Below are 20,385 nucleotides of genomic sequence, written 5' to 3'. Positions count from 1 at the left end.
TAACATGGCTACTGCCTTAAAGACATGTGACCACTGTATAACGATTGCGTGTGTGTGTAGCAACTTCCAGCAGACCTAAATTTAGATATTCTGAAATAGTCTAAGTTTATCACTAAATATTTGTTTTTTTTTTTTATTTATAATAGGCAGAATGCTTTAAGAGAGGTCTATGCACATGCAGTTTTGGGGCAGCATTCTCATGTAGTCAGATACTACTCTGCCTGGGCAGAAGATGATCACATGCTTATACAGAATGAGTATTGTAATGGTAAGAAAAAACCTGTTATCAGTCACCTTGCTATGAACCGTAGGTCTTCTAAAGTTGCCTGTAGGGTTTGAACTGGCAGGTCTTTCATGGCATTAGCCTGGGGTGGATGGCACTGGTTGGTTGTGTAAGAGATACTCTTTTCTAAATGTGAAAGAGATGGAGTTACATGTATGTGCAGTCCCTTTTTTGTAGGAGAGAGCACTTTATATATTTAAAAACCAAATCAATAAATTTGATCAAACAAAATACTCCAATAAAACAAAACTCTGTAAAAGAGGACACAGCAAAAGGTTTCTCCCCGGCACATAACAATTGGTGAGCCATGGGGCTGTTTGACTACTCCCTGGTTGACAAAGTAAATATTGCAGTGCATAGAAACCATTTTTCTAAGCAAATTAATGCATTCCTTATGGGGGAAACATTTTTTTAATATACTTTGGACATTATAGCAGTAGGCCCATACATGCTGAAGCACAATAAAACAAATGTTGCTACTAAACTAAAAAGAAAATCCCTCTTCCCCTATCAGAATTCCTGTCACCCTTTATTTAAGGGGCAGGTGAGAAACAGGTGTTCTGTGGGCCACCCCCCACCCTCCCATTTTAATGGAATAGCTCAGCCTTCATCAGGATCAGCAGCTGGGTCTAAGTCACAAACTAGAAGTGACTTGGATTTTAAACTAACTTTCTATATTGCTTTTCATGTTAATATCAAAGTATGTTGACTCTGAATATTGTGTATAAAGATTTGAGGAATATTCCTGTACAAAATTGTTTTGGGACCATGAGTAAATCACTTGATTTCTTTCCCATTTTATAGATGGAGGGGGGAGGGAGAGAGAGAGAGAGACTCTTATCTGAGAGAGTTCTTCAAAAAGTGCTGCTAGTGCAAAGTGTATTTATCTTCCACTTACAAAAGCAGTAGGGATAGCTCTTTTTGGCTCAGTGCCATGAGCTGATGTAAATGTGAAAAAGCCAACTTAAAGAACTTTATCAGGAAAATTCTGTGGTGTCTTACCAAAGTCCCTTAGATGAGTTTAAAATAAAAAATTAGATTAAATGACTCCATGCAAAGAGAAAGTGGACTGCATCCAAGAAAGGTCATGCTTAAGGAGGGCATGCTCAGTTTTCCTTATTTGAATTTTATACTGTTCCTGTGTGGGTCATCTCACCAGCATAGACTAAATCTACACCTTTGTGGTTTAGGGTTAGATATTCAGTGCCTTTTGGTTTTCCTCTTGCACAGAACTCTTGCCCTCTCTATAGCCTACATTCTAGTCCCAAAACAGGAGGTTCCAAAAATTGAGGCTTTCACCACAATATTAACATGGCCATATCTTCCTAAGCTCTTACGCTGTAGAAAACATTCTAATACAGATTATATGGGTGACATGGCCCCCAATTCATGGATGTTTGGAACAGTTTCTTCACACTTGGGATCCCCTGGCAACTACAGCGATTGCTTACATTACTTTACATGTATTTCAATGTAGAAGCTGGGAATAAGGGGAAAGAGGTATACCACGTGACCATCCAGGTCTCTCTAGACCACCAGCAATGTTCAGTGCTCCATGAACCACGTTTTGGTAATCTCTGATATATGGGAAACCTCACTCATTTTACATAAAACACTTGTGGAGGAAGGTAGTTGACATATTTTGGCTTTGTTTTAGGTGGCAGTTTGGCTGATGCCATAAGTGAAAACTACAGAAATATGCGCTATTTTACTGAACCCGAGCTGAAAGATCTGTTACTACAAGTGGCTCGTGGCTTAAAGTATATTCATTCAATGTCACTGGTACACATGGATATAAAGCCTAGTAAGTATATAAACTACTGTACTATATTGAAGTTATATTTACAATTTCTTTAGATGGTTTAGTCTGTCGCAGAAAAATAAGCAGTCAGCCATACTTCAATAACTGTAAATTCTGTGTTGCTACTCAGACCATCAGAGAGATCAATTTTAAAATTGGCTAGCATAATTAAAGTTCCTTTAAGTTTATTTTGCATCATTTTCTGTGGAACCAAGTTTGTTGACTTGCCAAAAAATTGGCTTCTGTCCCATGAGGTGGTTTCTGCTTTCTAGTTTCTTACTCTAGGGAATGAAACCAGTTTCTTTATAAATACAGTTGTCTGAGAAATCAAACGAGGTAAAACTTAGATCTGGAATTGTGTTCCTTACAGTTCTTCTTCTTTGCAGGTAATATCTTCATATCTAGGACATCAGTTCCAAGTATGATGTCAGAGGAAGGTGATGATGATGACTGGTCTTCTGACAAAGTTGTATTTAAAATAGGTAAGGAAAATACTGCACGCTTAAAGATCAAATGATATAATTAATTTGGTTTCTGAAAAATAACTTTTTCCCCTTAACTATTCCTTGTAGGTGATCTTGGCCATGTAACTAGAGTATCTAGTCCACAAGTAGAGGAAGGAGATAGCCGTTTTCTTGCAAATGAAGTTTTACAAGAGGTAACAGCATTGTTTTGCTAATTGAAGCTAAAATAAGGTTTAAGTCTGCGTGATGTTTGCAGTTTTTTTATTTAACCACCCCCAAGTTGAAATAACTATTTCAAATTTGTAAAACATGAGTTGTTCTAAATGGCTCACCTTTTTGGAGTGTGAGAAGATAGATACTTCGGATGTCTCCATTTCCAAATCAGTCGTATGTCCGGTTTCTATTCTGGTGTGGGTATTCACAGAGAGTTTAATTTTTTTCTTTGCAGAACTATACTCACTTGCCGAAAGCTGATATTTTTGCTCTTGCTCTAACTGTTGTGTGTGCTGCTGGTGCTGAACCACTTCCAACTAATGGAGACCAATGGCATGAAATTCGACAAGGAAAACTGCCTAGAATACCACAAGTTCTTTCTCAAGAATTATTGGATTTATTAAAAGTAAGAATTGTTGTATGCAAATAGCTCCTTGCTTATTCTGATACTGTAAGTAGTGTAGTATTTTTAAACATGAATCTCTTTTCTTCGAGGTTATGATTAGTCCAGATCCAGAGAGAAGACCTACAGCAGTGGCTCTGGGCAAGCATTCAGTGCTGCTGTCTGCTGCCAAAAAGAGTGCAGAACAACTTCGTATAGAGCTGAATGCTGAGAAGTTCAAAAATTCACTGTTGCAAAAGTGAGTGCAAAGGTTCCTTGAATATCAGATATAAATATATTTCTAATTTGTGTTTTAGGGTGATGAAATGCATATTCTTATTTCAAATTTTAAGATTATTAAAGATAGGACGTAAAAGCACAGTAACTGTACTTGGACTAAACCTAAGTCTACACTTAGCCTTTAAGGAAACTCTAAGGGGCCAAATATACCATAGAAACCTAAGAACAATAGCAATGTTTGCATAACATCTAAAAAAAACTAATTGTTTTTTAAAGAAAAATTTCCTTTGCAATATTTTGATATTATCGTTGCAGTATTGAGAATCAACATAAGACACTTCATTTGTTTTTGTTTTTTACTGATGTAAATGTAAATAGCATGAATAGTGACTAGCACATTAGGCAAGTTTTCAATTGTAATAATCAAAGGATTTTAGTAAGATGTGTGTAAGTGTGGCTTAGAAACTGAGATTCCCTTTAGGAAGAGTATTAACCTCCTTAATCCCTTTGAGCTGGCTGTTAGGTCATTCTCTAAATTATAGGCAGGAGATGGAAGAATTATGGTGACTGTTAGCATTTGAACCTCTTATTTCTTTAATTCTTTGTGCCTAATGGCTGGAAAGCTTAAGGTGTGGGGTATTGCTGTGTTTCTGTGCATCGTTTGCGATTAATATAGATGCCCTTCGTCATTTTTTCCCATGCCTTCCATTTTTCATGCTTCCACCATTCCCTCTTGCATTTTTTTCCTCTAGCCTTTGCCACAGTTGGTACAGCTAGAGGCAGACTTGCTCTTTTGGTTGGTTACTCTCATACAGTCTCCTGATGAATAACTCTGACTGCAGAAAGGAGGAAGTAAATCTAGAAGTCTGCAGGCTTTGGTTGAAAGACAAATTCTAAGCACTGAGACTCCCCACTTGCCTGTATGCATGAAAGAGGAGGTGTTCTAAACTTCTCTAAGTATTATCAGTAATAAGAAATATTAGTAGTCTTTCACATCCTTCCCTCACCCCTCCTGGATGCAACTTTTTCTTTTTCTTTTTCTCAGAAGTCCTATGGTGTCCTTGATATTCTTTAAAGGTTTCTCTCAATGTTAACATAGCCATGACAAAATAACTAATAGCTATTGCAAGTATTGACATGAAGTCTGTGTATGCTGTACATGGCTGCTCCCTCTGCTGCATGTAAGAACTCATCTATCCGCTAAATGCGACATTGTCCTTTAGGACGTCCTGGATCAAAGGTATATGTCTGAAACAGCAGTCAAAGGGATCTGGCTGCTGAATGTATTCAATGATCTGTTTACAATTCTTTGTGTCTTTAAGTGGATAAGAGTCAATTGACATAATTTACTTGGACTTTTTGGGGGGAAAAAAACCTTTGAACCTTTCATGAGGTTACGTTTTTTTAAAAAATGTATTAATGGGGTCAGAGTTTAAAATACTGTTCTGGAGCAGAAACAAAACAAAGAGTAGGAGTAAATAGCTAACTTACCATAATGAAATGTGAAGAGTTGGGTACTCCAAAGGTCAATATTAGGACTCATGAGCAGCAACTAGTATATTAAATAGTTTGGAAAAGAGGGTAAGCACTGAGGTGTGAAAATTACATATTTAGGGTAGTTGATGAGAAGACACTGAGGAACTTAACAAAACGAAGTGGATGGATAACACAATGGCATTTGGAATGTAATTTTGACAAACAAGGTAATGTGTGTTGGGAGTCCTAGTCTGAACTATTTGTACACAATACCAGATTACATTAACTAGAACAATTGGGGGAGAAACAGTTCAGTCTTGATATACAATGTAATGAAAAAAGGCAACAATATCAAGATGTGTAAAGAATGGGTGTAGAATAATGGTGCAATTATGTCATTATATAATATCTGTGGTATGCCCTCTCCTGGAATGTGTTCAGTTATTTAGACTTCAGAGTCATAGAGGATCATTACAATCGTTCTTCGAGTGATTGTTCATATCCATTCCAAGCAGGGGTGTGCGCGCCGCGTGCATGCCATCCGAAATACTTTTTTCCCCTTAGCAGTGTCCGTAGATTCGGCCTTGGCACTCCCCCCCCAGAGTGGCGCCTCCATGATGCCCTATATAGAGGCCCGCCGACCCTCCACCCCCTCAGTTCCTTCTTATCACCGGTGACAGCTAGCTGGAACCTTGCTCGCTCTTACGGCAAGATTAGCAGTGTCCCGTTGTCAGTGTATATAGTTCAGATTTAAATTAGAGTTAGTTGTACATAGTTGACAAATACTTTGGGGGGAAGCCCCCCCAACAACTGTCGCCCCGCTGGGGCATGCCCTGGTCCTCAGGGTTTAAACTCTGCAGGGACTGCGGGAAGCTTATGCTGAAGAGTGACCCGCACTCTTCCTGCTTAAGGTGCCTCAGAGAGAGCCACCAAAGAGACCAGTGCGATATCTGCAGGGGCTTCCGTCCCAGGACTCTTAAGGACAGAGAGCAGAGACTCCAAAGTGCTCCTGATGGAGGCAGCCTTGCGACCACCTTGCAACACCGAGCCAGCCAACCCGGCGCCCAGCACTTCCTTTTCGGTGCGCAGTGCCCCGGCACTGGTATCAAGACATGAGGCCCAGGCCAAAGTCTCCAAATCCCGGCACCGGAGGGAGTCGGGACACAGAAAATCGGCCTCAGTGAGGCACTGTTCATCTTCTCCGGGGCCCGCTAAAAAGAAGAGGCCGGTGAGGGAACGATCACCCCACCAGGACCTTAAAAGGCCGACACTGTCCACGAGTGCGAGTGGACAAGCCGGGCCACAGACTCATCCTCCCGTTGCTCCGTCGATTCCCGCACCAAAGAGGGGGCGGTCGAGTCTGGACCAGCCAAGATCCCCGGACCTCAGCGAGGATGTGCATCTCCCATCGACACCTGAGGTGTTCAAGGAGGCCTCTGACTTGTTAAGCCTCCTGGTGGCGGCCTCTCCGCACAGGCACAAGGAGCCGCTGGCCGTGGCCTGACCCCCGATGTCTCCTCGGTCCCTGCCCTGCACCACCCCGGCGGCACCAGTGCAGAGAGAGCGTTCTCTGGCACCGCTCCCCGGCTACAGTGGGTACTGCTCCCCCTAGGTCCTCCTATTCGGAGATCTCAGACTCCGAGGCGGAGTCCTACTGCTCCAGTAGATCGAGGAGCAGGAGGTCGGCTTCGCAGGCGAGCCATCAACCTTACCCGCCGCAGTGGCAGCAGCAGTGGCAACCTCCCTCCCAGTAGCCGTTCTGGACTCCCTGGGCCTACCATCAGTCCGTGAGACAGGCGTTCGGACCTCGCTCCAGGTCCGCATTGGTCTCCTTGACGTCGGTGGCTCTGGCACAAATACTTCTACCACTGGCACCGCCATCCGGCAGGGGTGTGCCTCAACTAAGTCCAGCACCCCCTAATCATACACCGGCACCGACGGGGGCCATGGTTTCGGCACGCCTCGTCGTTCGGTGTCGACCCTGGTACCGGCTGCAGTGCCGCATCTCGAATCTGCACTCGCCACGCAACTGCAGTACTGTGTGCCACAAGCCCCTGAAGAGATGGACGGTACAGAGGAAGGCCCGCTGCAGGTGATCGCGTCCTCTTCCTCTCCGCATGAGGCGGTCACGGGTACTGCAACAGCACCAGCCCTAGAGGACAACCGGGTGCTCCAGCAGCTACTTAAGCGGGCAGCCGATCCAAGCGGAGGAGATCGAGGTGGACGTGGACCTGGTAGTGGACATCCTAGTCCCCTCGGGCCCATCCAGGGTAGCCCTACCATTGATCAAAACGATAGCTGACACGTCCTGCACTTTGTGGCAGACACCAGCTTCATTGGCCCCCACGGCCAAAAAGACAGAGAGGCGCTACTTCGTGCCCTCCAAGGGCCACGAGCACCTCTATACCCACCCTCCCCTGGACTCTCTCTAGTAGTGGATGCGGCCAACCAAAGGGAGCGTCGGGTTCCAAGGGTCTACACCTAAGAACAGCGAAGCCAAAAAGTTGGACCTGTTTGGCAGAAAGGTGTATTCAACGGGGGGCTGAAATTACGTGTATCCAGCCAACAGGCTATAGTGAGCCAGTATGGACACAGTACATGCTTGGCATTGTCTAAGTTCGCTGAACTTCTTGCCCAGTAATCGCGAACAGAGGTTTCGGCCCTGGTTGACGAGGGGAAGTTGATCTCCCGAGCCTCCCTCCAGGCAGCCCTGGTCATGAGGTGGGGAGCCTGGCTTCAGGTCTCGGGCCTTCCTCATGAGGTTCAACAGACCATCCAGGACCTCCCCTTCGAGGGGCCCATGCTCTTCTCCGAAAAGACGGACAAGAGGTTACATAGCCTGAAGAGCTACCCTTCGCTCTCTGGGCTTGCACACCCCAGTAACCCAGCGCAGGCAGTTCAGACCGCAACTGGCCCCACGACCTTACCAGCCTCAGAACTGCATGGACTCCAGGCGTAGACGAGGCAGGAATGGCAGAAGGAGGCACCAACATCAAGCCCTCTGGCCAGTCATCCAGCCAGACAAGGCCATCATCAGGGCCTAGGCCCCCAATTTGATGGTACGGTTGGGGACGACCTACCGGTCAGGACTCTGAATCCTCCCAGCCCTACCTTTGGGTCACGTCTGTCCCCGTTCTGTCGTGCCTGGTCCCGAATCACATCGGACAGTTGGGTGCTTCGCATGGTAGAGAGGGGATATTCTATCCAGTTCTCCTCCTTCCAGTCCCTCTTCAGGGACCCCTCTCACGAGCAACTTCTAACTCAGGAAGTGTAGTCCCTCCTCACAGCAGGGGCAGTGGAGGAAGTTCCTCAGGAACTCAGGGGCTTCTCCCGTTATTTCCTATTACCAAAGGCGAAAGGGGGCCTCAGACCTATTCTGGTCTTGCGGCCTCTAAACAAGTTTGTAAAGAAGCTCAAGTTCCGCATGATCTCCCTGTCCTCTATCATTCCCTCCATGGATCCAGGGGATTGGTATGTTGTCCTCGACTTGAAGGACGCATATTTTCATATTGCCATAATCCCCCAACACAGGTGTTACTTCAGATTCGTTGTGGGCAACGCCCATCTTCAGTTCACAGTGCTGCCTTTCGGCCTGTCAGCAGCCCCGAGGGTTTTCACAAAGTGCATGGCAGTCATGGCAGCCTTCCTGGGCAAGCAGGTGATTCAGGTGTTCCCCTACCTGGACGATTGGCTCATCAAGGGCCATGCCAAGGCACAGGGGGAGGCTCAGGTGGTCTTCATCAGACGGACCTTCCTCGAGCTCGGCCTCCTGCTGAACGAGGCCAAGTCTACCCTATCTCCTTCCCAGAGGATAGAATTTATAGGGGCAGTTCTGGACTCAACACACACCCGAGCGTACCTACCGGAGTCCAGGTTCCAGTCCATGTCCGAAATAATTCTTGGTCTCCAACGCGTCCTGTCCACCACAGCAAGAAACTGCCTCAAGTTACTGAGTCACATGGTGGTGTGCACCTATGTGGTGAGCCACGCCAGGCTCAGGCTGTGCCCTCTCCAGTCCTGGTTGGTGACCGTGTACCGGTCAGCCAGGGACGCCTTAGACTCTGTGGTGACGCTCCCCGAACGGTGCTCAATTCCCTCCAGTGGTGGCTTGACCCGCAGGTGGTGTGCGTGGGGGTACCTTTCGCCAGCCCTCCCTATCCTTAGTAACAGATGCATCGGATCTGGGGTAGGGGGGCACATCTGGGGAATCTCAGGACCCAAGGCCTGTGGTCACCAGAGGACCTCTCCTTGCACATCAACGTCAGGGAGCTGCGAGCTGTGCCTCTAGCATGCCTAACCTTCAAATCTCACCTGGCAGGCAGGTGCATTTCAGTCCTCACAGACAATATATCAGCAATGTTCTATATCAACAAACGGGGGTGCATGCTCCTCTCCTCTGTGCCGGGAAGCCCGTATGCAAAAGTCCCATAACGCGAGGAACGCAATTCACCTGACAGCATCCTACCTCCCGGGGGTGCAGAACGGGCTGGCAGACATCCTCAGCCGCTCATTCCATGGTCATGAGTGGTCCCTTTGCCGAAATGTAGTATGCTCAATTTTCCGTTTCTGGTGCTATCACCAGATAGACCTGTTTGCCTTGAGAGAAAACAAGAAGTGTCAACATTTCTGCTCCCTCGTGGGCTGCAGTCCGGGGTCTCTGACGGATGCCTTCCTCCTCTCCTGGGAAGATGGTCTGCTTTACACCTTTCCCCTGATTCCCATGGTTCACAGGGTACTCCTCAGGATCCGCAGGGATCACACTTGTGTCATCCTGATAGCGCCAATACTGGTACACGTCGCTCCTGCATATGTCCACTCGGGCGCCCCTCATGCTGCCCCTGCTCCCAGACTTGATCACACAGGATCGGGGCCACCTCTGCCACCTGAATCTGGAGTCGCTCCACCTCGCAGCCTGGATGCTACATGGCTAAACCCTGTGGAGATGCAATGCTCTCAACAGGTCAGGCAAGTTCATCTTGGTAGCAGAAAACCCTCTACCAGGGCCACTTACATGGCTAAGTGGAAACCCTTCTCCATCTGGGCCGAACAGCAGGGACAGGCTCCATTGCTCACCCCGATCCCTCTTATCCTGGGCTACTTGCTTCATCTGAAGACAGCTAGGACTTTCCCTCTCTTTCGTTTGGGTCCACTTGGCGGCCATCTTAGCTTTCCACCCAGGAGAGCAAGGTGCTTCAGTTTTCGCGAACCCACTGGTTGGTCGCTTCCTCAAGGGCCTGGACAGACTGTTTCCACATATTTGACAACCAGCCCCAGCCTGGGACCTCAATCTGGTCCTTTTCCCCCCTCTCAGGGCCCCTCTTCGAGCCTCTGGCTTCATGGTCTCTGCTATATCTCTCATTTAAGGTCGTATTCCTTGTGGCTATCATCTCAGCCAGGAGGGACTCGGAACTCAGAGCGCTGACATCCAAGCCCCCATACATTGTCTTCCATAAAGACAAGGTCCAACTCAGGCCACATCCAGCATTCCTTCCAAAGGTAGTTTCCCAATTCCACATGGGTCAAGATATTTTGCTCCCTGTGTTTTATCCAAAGCCACACTCCTCCGACACGGAGCATAGACTGCATTCCCTGGATGTCCGCAGGGCCCTAGCATTCTATATTGAAAGAACCAAACTGTTCAGGAAATCAACCCAGCTCTTTGTTGCCGTGGCCAACAGGATGAGGGGACTCCCAGTCTCGTCACAGCATATCTCCTCATGGATCACGATCTGCATCTGAGAATGCTACCATCGGGCTTAGGTCCCTGCCCCACTGATCACGGCTCACTCCACAAGGGCACAGGCCTCCTCTGCAGCGTTCCTGGCTCAGATCCCGACACAGGAAGTATGCAGAGCTGCCATGTGATCTTCAATCCACAAATTTACGTCGCACTATGCCATCACGCACCAGGCCAGAGACGATGCAGCCTTCGGCCCACACAGTGCTTCAATCTGCAGTGAACTCCAACCCCACTGCCTAGGTTTAGGCTTGTGAGTCACCTGCTTGGAATGGACATGAACAATCACTCGAAGAAAAAAAGTTACCCACCTTTTCGTAACTGTTGTTCTTCAACATGTGGTGTTCATGTTCATTCCAATACACACCCTCCTGCCCCTCTGTCGGAGTGCTGGCAAGAAGGAACTGAGGGGGTGGAGGGTTGGCGGGCCCCTATATAGGGCGCCATGGAGGCGCCACTCCAGGGGGCGCCAAGGCTGACCCTACGGATGCTGCTAAGGGAAAAATCTTCTGGCTGGCGTGCACGTGGTGCGAACACACCTGCTTGGAATGGACATGAACAACATATCTCGAAGAACAAGTTACAAAAAGGGTAACCGTTTTTGTGTGTGTGGTCTCCTATGTAATTTGAGCAATAGAAATTGTGCATCAAGAATATATCTTGTTTGAGCTCCAGCAGTTCTCAAACTTCATTGCACCGCCACCCCCTTCTGACAACAAAAATTACTATATGTCCCCAGGAGGGGGTGACCAAAGCCTGAGCCTGCTCCAAGCCCTGCCACCCTCGGGGGGGGGGGGGGGTACAAAGTCTATGCCCCAGGGCTTCAGCCTGGGCAGGGAGCGTGTAAACTCAGCACTGCTGTCCAGGGCTGAAGCTGAAACCTGAGCCACACCACCCAGGGCTGAAGCCTTTGGGCTTTGGCCTGGGGCCGCAGCAAAGCTAACACCTGCCCTGGCTACCCCATTAAAACAGGGTCGTGACTCACTTTGGAGTCCTGACCCACTGTTTGAGAATCACTGAGCTAGAGCATTTGAGTTCTTTCCATCCTGTCTCAAAGAGGATATAGCAGAAATAGAGGAGAGTTGGCAGTAGTTGAACGTAATGACTAGGGACATGAAAAATTTGTATGAAAGATAATGATTAAACAAAGGAAATAATAAAATATACAAAATAATAAATAGCATAGAAGAAGTAGATGGAGCACTGCTGCTATTTTTTTTTCTTGCAATACAATAATATGGGGATATGCAGCAAAACTGATAAAAGTACTTTCACACAATGCACAGTTAGCCTGTGGAACTCATTTAGGCTGAGAACATAGCAAGGTTCAAAAGCGTTGGACATTTTATATGTATAGTGAAAAACACTCGTTACCTTTTTAGGAAGTTGGAAATCTTCATCCTTCATAGCATAGGCCTAACTAATGTAATATAGATTCTTCCCCCCCCCTCCCCCCCCCCATGGTCAGGTTATTCTACAGCTACCTACTGTGGGGTGTATGTGTGTGTATTTTTTGTTTGTAACTGCTTCCAAAGCATTTGGTACTAGTCAGTGTCAGAGATGAGATATGAGACAGACTACCAGTCCTATCCAGCATGGCAGTTTCTGTTCTCTCTTCAACTCAGGGTATGGCTACACTTACGGTTTGCAGCGCTGGTAGTTTGCAGCGCTGGTCATCCAGCTGTGCAGGGCCAGCGCTGGTGTGTGGCCATACTCACAGCTACCAGCGCTGGTGTGTGGCCGCATTTGCAGCATTTGCAGCACTGTTTTGCAGCACTGTTGGGAGTGATGCATTATGGGCAGCTATCCCAGCGTTCAAGTAGCCGCAACGTGCTTTTCAAAAGAGGGGGGTGGAGTGGGGTCTAGTGTGACAGGGAGTGGGGGGAGAGAGAGAGGGGATTTTTGGAGCCAACACTGTGTGTTTAGCTTCCTGCCTTGAAAAATCAGAACATGTTTCCGACCCCTTAGTCTTAACTCTTAATTGCAAACAGCCTGCAGCCAACACGACTCCCCGCTGTTTCATTCGCTCCCTGCCTGCCTCTCATTTGATTGTTTACAGCCAGGTACAAATGATCACAGCAAACAGGAGCTCTGTTTGTTTTTTAGATAAGCAGCAGCGGCAACAGAGCTCCTTCATAACAAAACAAAGAGTAATTTATAAAAGCATTCTGGGATACATCCTCATACCCTGGAGGCCAATCACAGCGCTGGTGTGTGGCCACACTTGATGACCAGCGCTGCAGCACCAGCGCTGGAATTCTTATTCCCCATGCTGAGTGAGGTGTACGGCCAGCGCTGCAGCCAGGGAGTTGCAGCGCTGGAAGTGCCCTGCAGGTGTGGCCACTTACTAATTGCAGCGCTGGTGGGGGCTTTCCAGCGCTGCAACTCGCCAGTGTAGCCATACCTTCAGTCTTGTAGCCAACTCAAGTTGGACATGTTAAGCAAATGAGAGATCCAGGATATAGTGCGTATATTGTCATATAGAAGGAAAAGAACTTTGGTAGCATTCTTGGGCTGTTAGTCACTGATACCTTTCTTCTGGGGGGCAGCCTATTGAAAAGAAAACACTTTGTGGTCTGAATTTTTCTGCAGAGCTTTCAAAGGTAGCTTTACAAGGGTAGCTAGTCTTGAGGATGAAGTCTCTACACTTAGCACTCTAAAAGTTGGCTAGTTGTGGACATTTTAAGGTCAGCTCATACTGGCAATTAACTGCTAGTCTGTATTATTTTAACTGGGGTACAAAGAAGTATTAGATACATTCTTTATTCCACCAATCCAATTAACCATCAGTATTATGGGTTTCTTTTGGTTACGCTTTTCCATAGTAAAATGAAGTAATTTGTTCTTAGTTATCATTGGTGACAAACTAGCAGTTGAAATGACACACCTCATTAGGTTAATAAAAGGCCCTTATGTTAATTAACTCTATTATTTAGCTTTTGTGTATGTAGTGGCACTTACTGTCATAGCTATATTTGGGAGTGTTGGCATTTATAAAAATGTTTTAAAGATTTTAATAGCTACTGATTTACAGTTGCATATACATTTAAAAAAATCTGTGGGTATTTTATTTGAGCATCAACAATATAGGTGGTTCTGGAGCTTCCTTCCTGTTTCTCTCTCCAAATAAGACAATTCAGATGTGATACAAAAACTGGATCCTGAACTTTCCCTGTTATCTCCTGAAATGAGTGGAGACATCAGCTAGGTGGTTCTGCAAATTGTTTTCATGCTGCCTATGCAAATCCAGATAGGCTGTGGCCTGAGACTGATTAAGAGTCTTATATTGGATGGACATTTCTTGATTCTTCTCTTTCAGAGAACTGAAGAAGGCACAAATGGCAAAAGCTGCAGCAGAAGAGAGGGCACTGTTCACTGATCGAATGGCAACTAGATCTACGACACAGAATAGAACATCTCGACTCATCGGAAAGAAAATGAACCGCTCAGTTAGTCTTACTATATACTGAAATATCCATTCCAAAAAAAACCTGAGGAGAGACTGAGATCTTCTTAGTGGATTGAATTTTTGAGGAGTTGAAGGAAGAATTCAATTTCTGGTTTCTTGCCCAGTCTTCAATCAGTGTCTCTAGTTTTACAGAAATAACTTCTAGGATTTTTAATTGCAATATACAGCAAATTAGCTGTATTAACAGTTGAGATATTGGACTCTAATATCTGGTCTATTGAAAATGTTGGATGTTAATCCATAAGCCTTTCAGTTACACTGTTAAATGTTACACCATCCCAGGGTTAACCACTATAGTGGTGTGCTGCTTATTAGTGTTACTAGATTGTAAACAAAAGATATTTCCCCATATAATCTTAAAAGGGCTTTATTGAAATTAGATTTCCCTTGGAACAGGGAAGGAATGCTGAGGAGACTGGTTTAAGGCCATTCAATATACCTGGTGTCAGGAAACTTTTTATTGTGAATTTTACTTGCCTGTTCAACTGGGAGCACTTTGTAGGCGTTACTTAAACCATGGAAAAATAAGCCTGTGGAAGTATATGCCGTGTGAAACTGCTGCTATTTTAGTTTTTGTCCTTGCTGTAAACTGTAGCATTAAAACAATCATTGTTGTGTTAATAGGCTTTCTGTTAAAACAATTATGTGAAAAATATCTAAGCTGCCTTTAGTGAAAGCAGCATTTTTCTTTAAAGCTAGTGCATTGTGAACTAAATGCACCAATTTTATATTTGAACTTTGTATTAGTGTAGTGCAATTGTTAAATGTCTCAGATATTAATGTTTTTGTAATTTTTTAATAAAGTTCTCTGAATGTTGGGGATTTTCCTCTTCCCTCCCTCCCTTCAGTTTCATGTTTGTATGGCTATTGCATATTTTTGTTGAGTACCTGTACATAATTGTGCAGTTTAGTGTAAGTATTTTGGCTGTTCAATGTTCATGTACATAACTGTTTGATCTTGTTCATAGTATACTATACTAAACTGTAGTCTGGGATGCCAGAAGACTGAATTGAATCTATTCCAGTATAAGTTCTGAAGTGAATACTATTTGGCTGTCTAATCGCTTTTTCTGATACTAGTTATAAGCTGACAGATATTGCTGAAAATGGAATTTGTTTATTACTGGCATGTCTCTACTCATTAACTTTGATTTAAACAATGTTCCCCATTTGTGTTTCACTTATTTGTATTAGTATTTAATTGGAATATTAAAAGTCAAAGGTTGAGCTTAATACAGTGTCTAATATCTGTTTGGCTTTAAAGTTGTGTAAATACAATATCTATACTGTAGTACGTCATGGCTAGTCCTGATGTGGCCTGCCTACTCCAATGGTTCTGCCTCACTTAAGGAGGGCCTATGGCTATGGATGCTTACCACAGGGGAGGAGTAGAGCAATGCTGTCCACCTCTCTGCTACCCACTATAATTTGAGAAATAGCATCTGTAAGATGTGCAGCCAGGATGGATGGAGAGAGGCTGAATTGGCTTTTATAGCTGTGAAGCTGGTCCAAGCAACAAGTGTTGAGGTAATTACTTCAATTTTTAAAGAGCTGCTTCTTAGGTAGTAGATCTAGTGGGGTAAGGATGAGAATTGATGAATTAGGGGGGAAGAATGAATGTGAATCATTCAGGTTAATTGGGTGGGGAGGACAGGGGGAAGGGTAAGGGAATAGTTGAATGAAAGGTAGGATGGGATTCTTTGTGAGACAGGACTCTCAATCCCAAGGGGGGTGTGGCAAGGAGGGGGAGAGAAGAGGGTATTCTGTATGTGTATTGTTAAGGGTAAGGTAATAGGCTTACCGCCCCATGCTAAGTCTTTCTGGACAACTCTGAAACTGCCTTAATTTTAAGGAGTTATGGGCGATTTATCTTTAACAATCTCGTCTATTAGGTGTTTTGGTTAAATAGGTTTTAACAAAGAAGAGTTCTTAAATCTGAGAGCTAATTAGCTTTATACAATCAGATTTCACAGTCCGAGCAGCAAATGCTTGTATTTATTTAATTGTCTGTACCTTTGTAGGAAAACCAGCATACAGAAATCTTGACTTTCTAATGCAAACAATAAGATGACAAACCTTTGACAACTTTTGTCTTTAAAAGGCATAAACATATATTCATTTTGTTTGAATTTAAGAGTAGGACCTGGAAAGTAGAAAAGTGTCAGCATACATATCCTGGATTACATCATGTGTGTCTTTTTTTAACAAATGAAGCTGTCTTTATATAAAACTCTAAAATTTTATACAAACTTTGGTATTGGATTTTAAAACATATTTGGATTGGTACTGGATTTTAAAACACAATAGTTAGATTATACACCTTTGCTTTATGCACTTTATAACATTCTGATTATAAAAGTACTTGGAATGAAAAATTTTTAATTAGTGGCTTGTTGCAAGTGACTAACTTTAAAACAGAATTTTTACATTAGGACAAAAACGTGTAGTTATAAAAAACAGACATGTAGACACCAAGAAAACTGAGTGCTAGAGCCCGCAATATGTAATGTCTTGACATAATAATGTTTGTTTTGTTTGGAATATTTTGCTGGCAACAAACAGCGCCGCTCTTCAGAATGATTCATTCAGAGATATTTAAGGAAGGAACACAGGTCACTTTAATGTGCACAGTTGCCAAAGCACTGCACTACAACTAGCTACCAGCACTTGTCTAAATTATTAATATTAAATATTGTTTACATTTAGGTAGAAGTATCTAATTAAATAATACAGCTATTGGAGGGGTGTGCCACTGGCTACTCTGTAAATCTTGCCTCAAACATCTTTTTGCTGGACAAAACTGTTTGGTGACTTCATGTCAAATATGTAAATAGTTTCAAGTTGATGGCACTGATTCTCCCCATGCACTTGTCTGATATAGAAGTGTCCTCTGCTCCCGGATCTCCACTGCTTGGCACTGGCTGCTCACTGGTACTGACGGTACTGGACCAACTAGAATCTCCCACTGCTCCACCCTTTTTGGAGTGATGAGGATGACAAGAAGGCCATTTTCTCATCTGGACACTCCTCCCCAGCAGGTAAGGAATCTCATTATAGACCCAGGGAACAGAGCACCAGGCACAAACCCCCCATTGCTCACCTGCACATCCATGGGTTGGTGAGCACTCCCATGACATTTCGTATTCCATGGCCACAATGGTACCCATGGGCAGCCTCTACAGGTCTCAATTCCACAAACCTACTACTTCTCACAGAAAATCTATATACTTTGCAAGGACATCAGTACCCAAGCCTTCTGAGGTAATAGAGGAGGGTGGAGGAAGACTGGGATGAGATCACAGAACACAAAACATTCCCTGTTGACACCACCTCTTCCCCCGACAAGGCAGTAATGCCCCCGCCTCCCACAACCACCACCGATTACTTCAAACACTTTGAGGAGTTATTCTGATGGCTGGCACAGAGCCAAAATATTCTTCTTGAGGAGGTACCAGAGACACAACACCAACTCCTCACAAATCCTACACACTTTGTTCATGATAAAAATAGCTTTGCCCATAAATGACACCCTGGAACCTGCAGAAACTGTGTGGCAAACCAACCAATAAATGTACAGACAGGAAATACCATGTGCCATATAAAGGCATGGACTTCTTTTTTTTCCCCCTCCCATAACCTAACTCCTTAGTGGTCGATGCAGTCAACTGACAGGGTAAACATTCTCGGTTCAAATCCACACCACAAGACCAGAATTGGAAGAGATTAAACGTCCTGAGGTGAAAAGTTTACTCTTCTGTGACCCTTCATTTCTGCACAGCCAATTACACAGCGTTACTCGCTAACTACAACCATGACAATTATGCAAAAATGAATGTTTTTTCCAGGAAATTCCAGAGGAAAAAAGGGACCAATCCCATGTCATCCTTAATGAGGGACAACTTATTGCTAGAACAGTGCTCCAGGCATTGCTCAGTGTGGCAGACACAGCAAAATGCATGACAGCGACAGCTGCCATCATGCATAGAGCATCCTGGTTACACTCATCTGGTATCCCAAGGGAACTCCTGACCAAAGTAGAGGACCTCCCCTTCGACAGGGACAAGGTCTTCTCCACTAAGATGTATGAATTCCTCCATTCCATGAAGGACTCTAGAGCCACATTGAGGACCCTAGGGATCTGTACATCGCCTAACAGGAGACGCAAATACCAACCCTCTAATAGTAACAGAGACAGCACGTCGCAACGCCAGCAGAGACCATATGACAATCAAAGACGAAGGCCCAGACCATAGAAACATCGCCCTAACCAACCTCAGGTTGTGACGTCCCAAGCACCACGAAGCAAATTGCAATTTTGAAACAATGGTTGAGGTTCTGACTGACCTCCGACAATCACCAGCGCCAGTGGAACGAACAATCCAAATATTTGGTCATCAGTTTCAACCATTTTACCATATATGGGCCTCTTATCACCACAGGCCACTGGGTTTTAGAGATCATTCGAATGGCTTATATCATCCCCTTTACCTCTATTCCTCCTACCAGCCCCGTTCCCTGTCCCTCTTCAGTGACCCCCCTCTAATGAGCACCTATTGAGACAAGAAGTACATCACCTTCTACGGTTAGGGGTTGTGGAACAAGTTCCAACATAACACAGAGGGAAGGGATTTTATTCCTGTTATTTCCTGACTCAAAAGAAAAACGGAGGTTAGAGACCCATACTAGATCTCAGAAATCTCAACAAATTTGTCCATACCCACAGATTCAAAATGATCACACTGAACTCTTATCATCCCTGTGCTGGAAAAGGGGGACTGGTTGTCAGAGCTCAACCTACTAAATGCGTATTTTCACATTACCATCTGTTCTGCTCACAGAGGATTCCTATGATTCACAGTGGAACAAGATCACTTCCAATATGGAGTACTGCCATTCGTGCTGTAGACGGCTCCACAAGTCTTTACTAAAACCCTAGCGATGGTAGCTACTCATTTGCGCAGACAGAGAATATTGATATTCCCATATTTAGATGATTGCCTGCTCAAAGGCCCTACCTTGCCAGAAACAGGACACATTACTCAATAAAGCACCTCTCTTTCGCTCTCTAGGACTACAAATCACTGAAAAGAAATCTACCCTAACTCCAGTACAACAATTGGACTTCATAGGAGTGAACCTAGACTCAATGGAGGCCAAAGCATCACTGCCAATGCTCTGATTCACAGCAATGACCTCCCTCATATTGTTGGTCTCAGACAGCCCATTGGTGTCTGCAGCACCTGCCTACAACTCTTTTTGTTGTAAAACATGCCAGATTACACATGCGCTGCCTTCAAGGATGGCTAAGATCGGTATATATTCCACCAAAGAACAGCCTAAACAAAAGACTCGCACTGACCCCGGACATTCTGTGTTCACTACGATGGTGGAGCAAACCCAATAAACATTTGCTCAAGCATCCCATTTAAACCGGATCCACCACCCATACAAATCACAACAAATGCCTCACTGATCGGATGGGGCGCTCACCTAAACCAACATACAGTCCAAGGCAAGTGGATGCCCCCATGTGTGAAAGTAGAATGAATTATATTGTAAAAATAAGAATGGATTAAAGAAATGTTGTATGTACCTTTAAGCAGAAATAAGAAATGTTGAAATACAGGTGCCAGGAAAAGAAACATTAGGCATAAACAATGGTGCTAATGGCGAAACATTAACAGAAGATGGGTAATAGTTAGTAAGGAAATAAGATACGTTTACCTGGGCTAGGCATGCATATCTGATTCTGCTTCCTTTGTTACCTTGTTAAGTTCTCACCCTTTTATCTGTATAAATAAGATAGTTTTGTGTCTTGCATGGTGCTCACATTATCTGGGTGTTATTAGCAGAGCGCTGTGCTAATAAAACAGAGTGGTCTGACAAACTGTGAGTCCTGAGTCTAACTTTGACAATTTGGAGGTTCCACCGAGATGGCAACCGTCTTCACTAGGGCTGTGTGATTCCTGACTGTTTTTGTAGGATGACCGTGGCAGCCGGCACCTGGGCATTTGGCCTGAGCGGTCCTCCACCAGAACAGAAAGGTGCACGACCACAGTGAAGTCTACGCCATTGAACCTGTTGGTTCCCACTCTGTTCTGGTAAGGATCCCGGGATCTGACATCAGGAATCTGGTCAGGTAATTATTTCTGTGTTTTGTCCTGACTGAGGACTGTCCTGTCTCTGTGTCTATCCGTCTTCCTGTGGAGTGTTTGAGTCTGGGTGCCATCTCCGTCCGGGGATCGGCCAACCAAGGGGTTCCTGTCCCTGTGGTCTGAGTGAGTGGAATCTGCACAATTGCAGCCACACCACACTTTGGG

General features: G+C 44.9%; 1 protein-coding gene across 5 annotated transcripts in view; it reads left to right on the top strand.

Annotated features, from left to right (window-relative positions):
- Window positions 1–15,298, top strand: part of WEE1 (WEE1 G2 checkpoint kinase) — a 29,872-nt gene extending 14,574 nt beyond the window's left edge. For 3 of the 5 annotated variants that reach the window (XM_039537563.1, XM_039537561.1, XM_039537562.1), the window contains 7 exons: window positions 147–268; window positions 1,941–2,087; window positions 2,471–2,566; window positions 2,657–2,742; window positions 2,997–3,167; window positions 3,257–3,402; window positions 13,916–14,066. In XM_039537563.1, the coding sequence (XP_039393497.1) occupies window positions 147–268; window positions 1,941–2,087; window positions 2,471–2,566; window positions 2,657–2,742; window positions 2,997–3,167; window positions 3,257–3,402; window positions 13,916–14,066 (919 nt within the window). Of the gene's footprint in view, window positions 1–146; window positions 269–1,940; window positions 2,088–2,470; window positions 2,567–2,656; window positions 2,743–2,996; window positions 3,168–3,256; window positions 3,403–13,915 lie in introns of all 5 variants that reach the window. The other 2 variants (XM_039537559.1, XM_039537560.1) reach the window with 2 other exon arrangements.
- The last annotated feature ends 5,087 nt before the right edge of the window (window positions 15,299–20,385 follow it).

This window comes from Mauremys reevesii, linkage group 4, assembly GCF_016161935.1.
Source record: "Mauremys reevesii isolate NIE-2019 linkage group 4, ASM1616193v1, whole genome shotgun sequence".
NCBI classification, from domain to species: domain Eukaryota; kingdom Metazoa; phylum Chordata; order Testudines; family Geoemydidae; genus Mauremys; species Mauremys reevesii.
The sequence above is the reverse complement of the archived record's forward strand: the minus strand, read 5'-3'. Positions and strand labels throughout refer to the sequence as shown.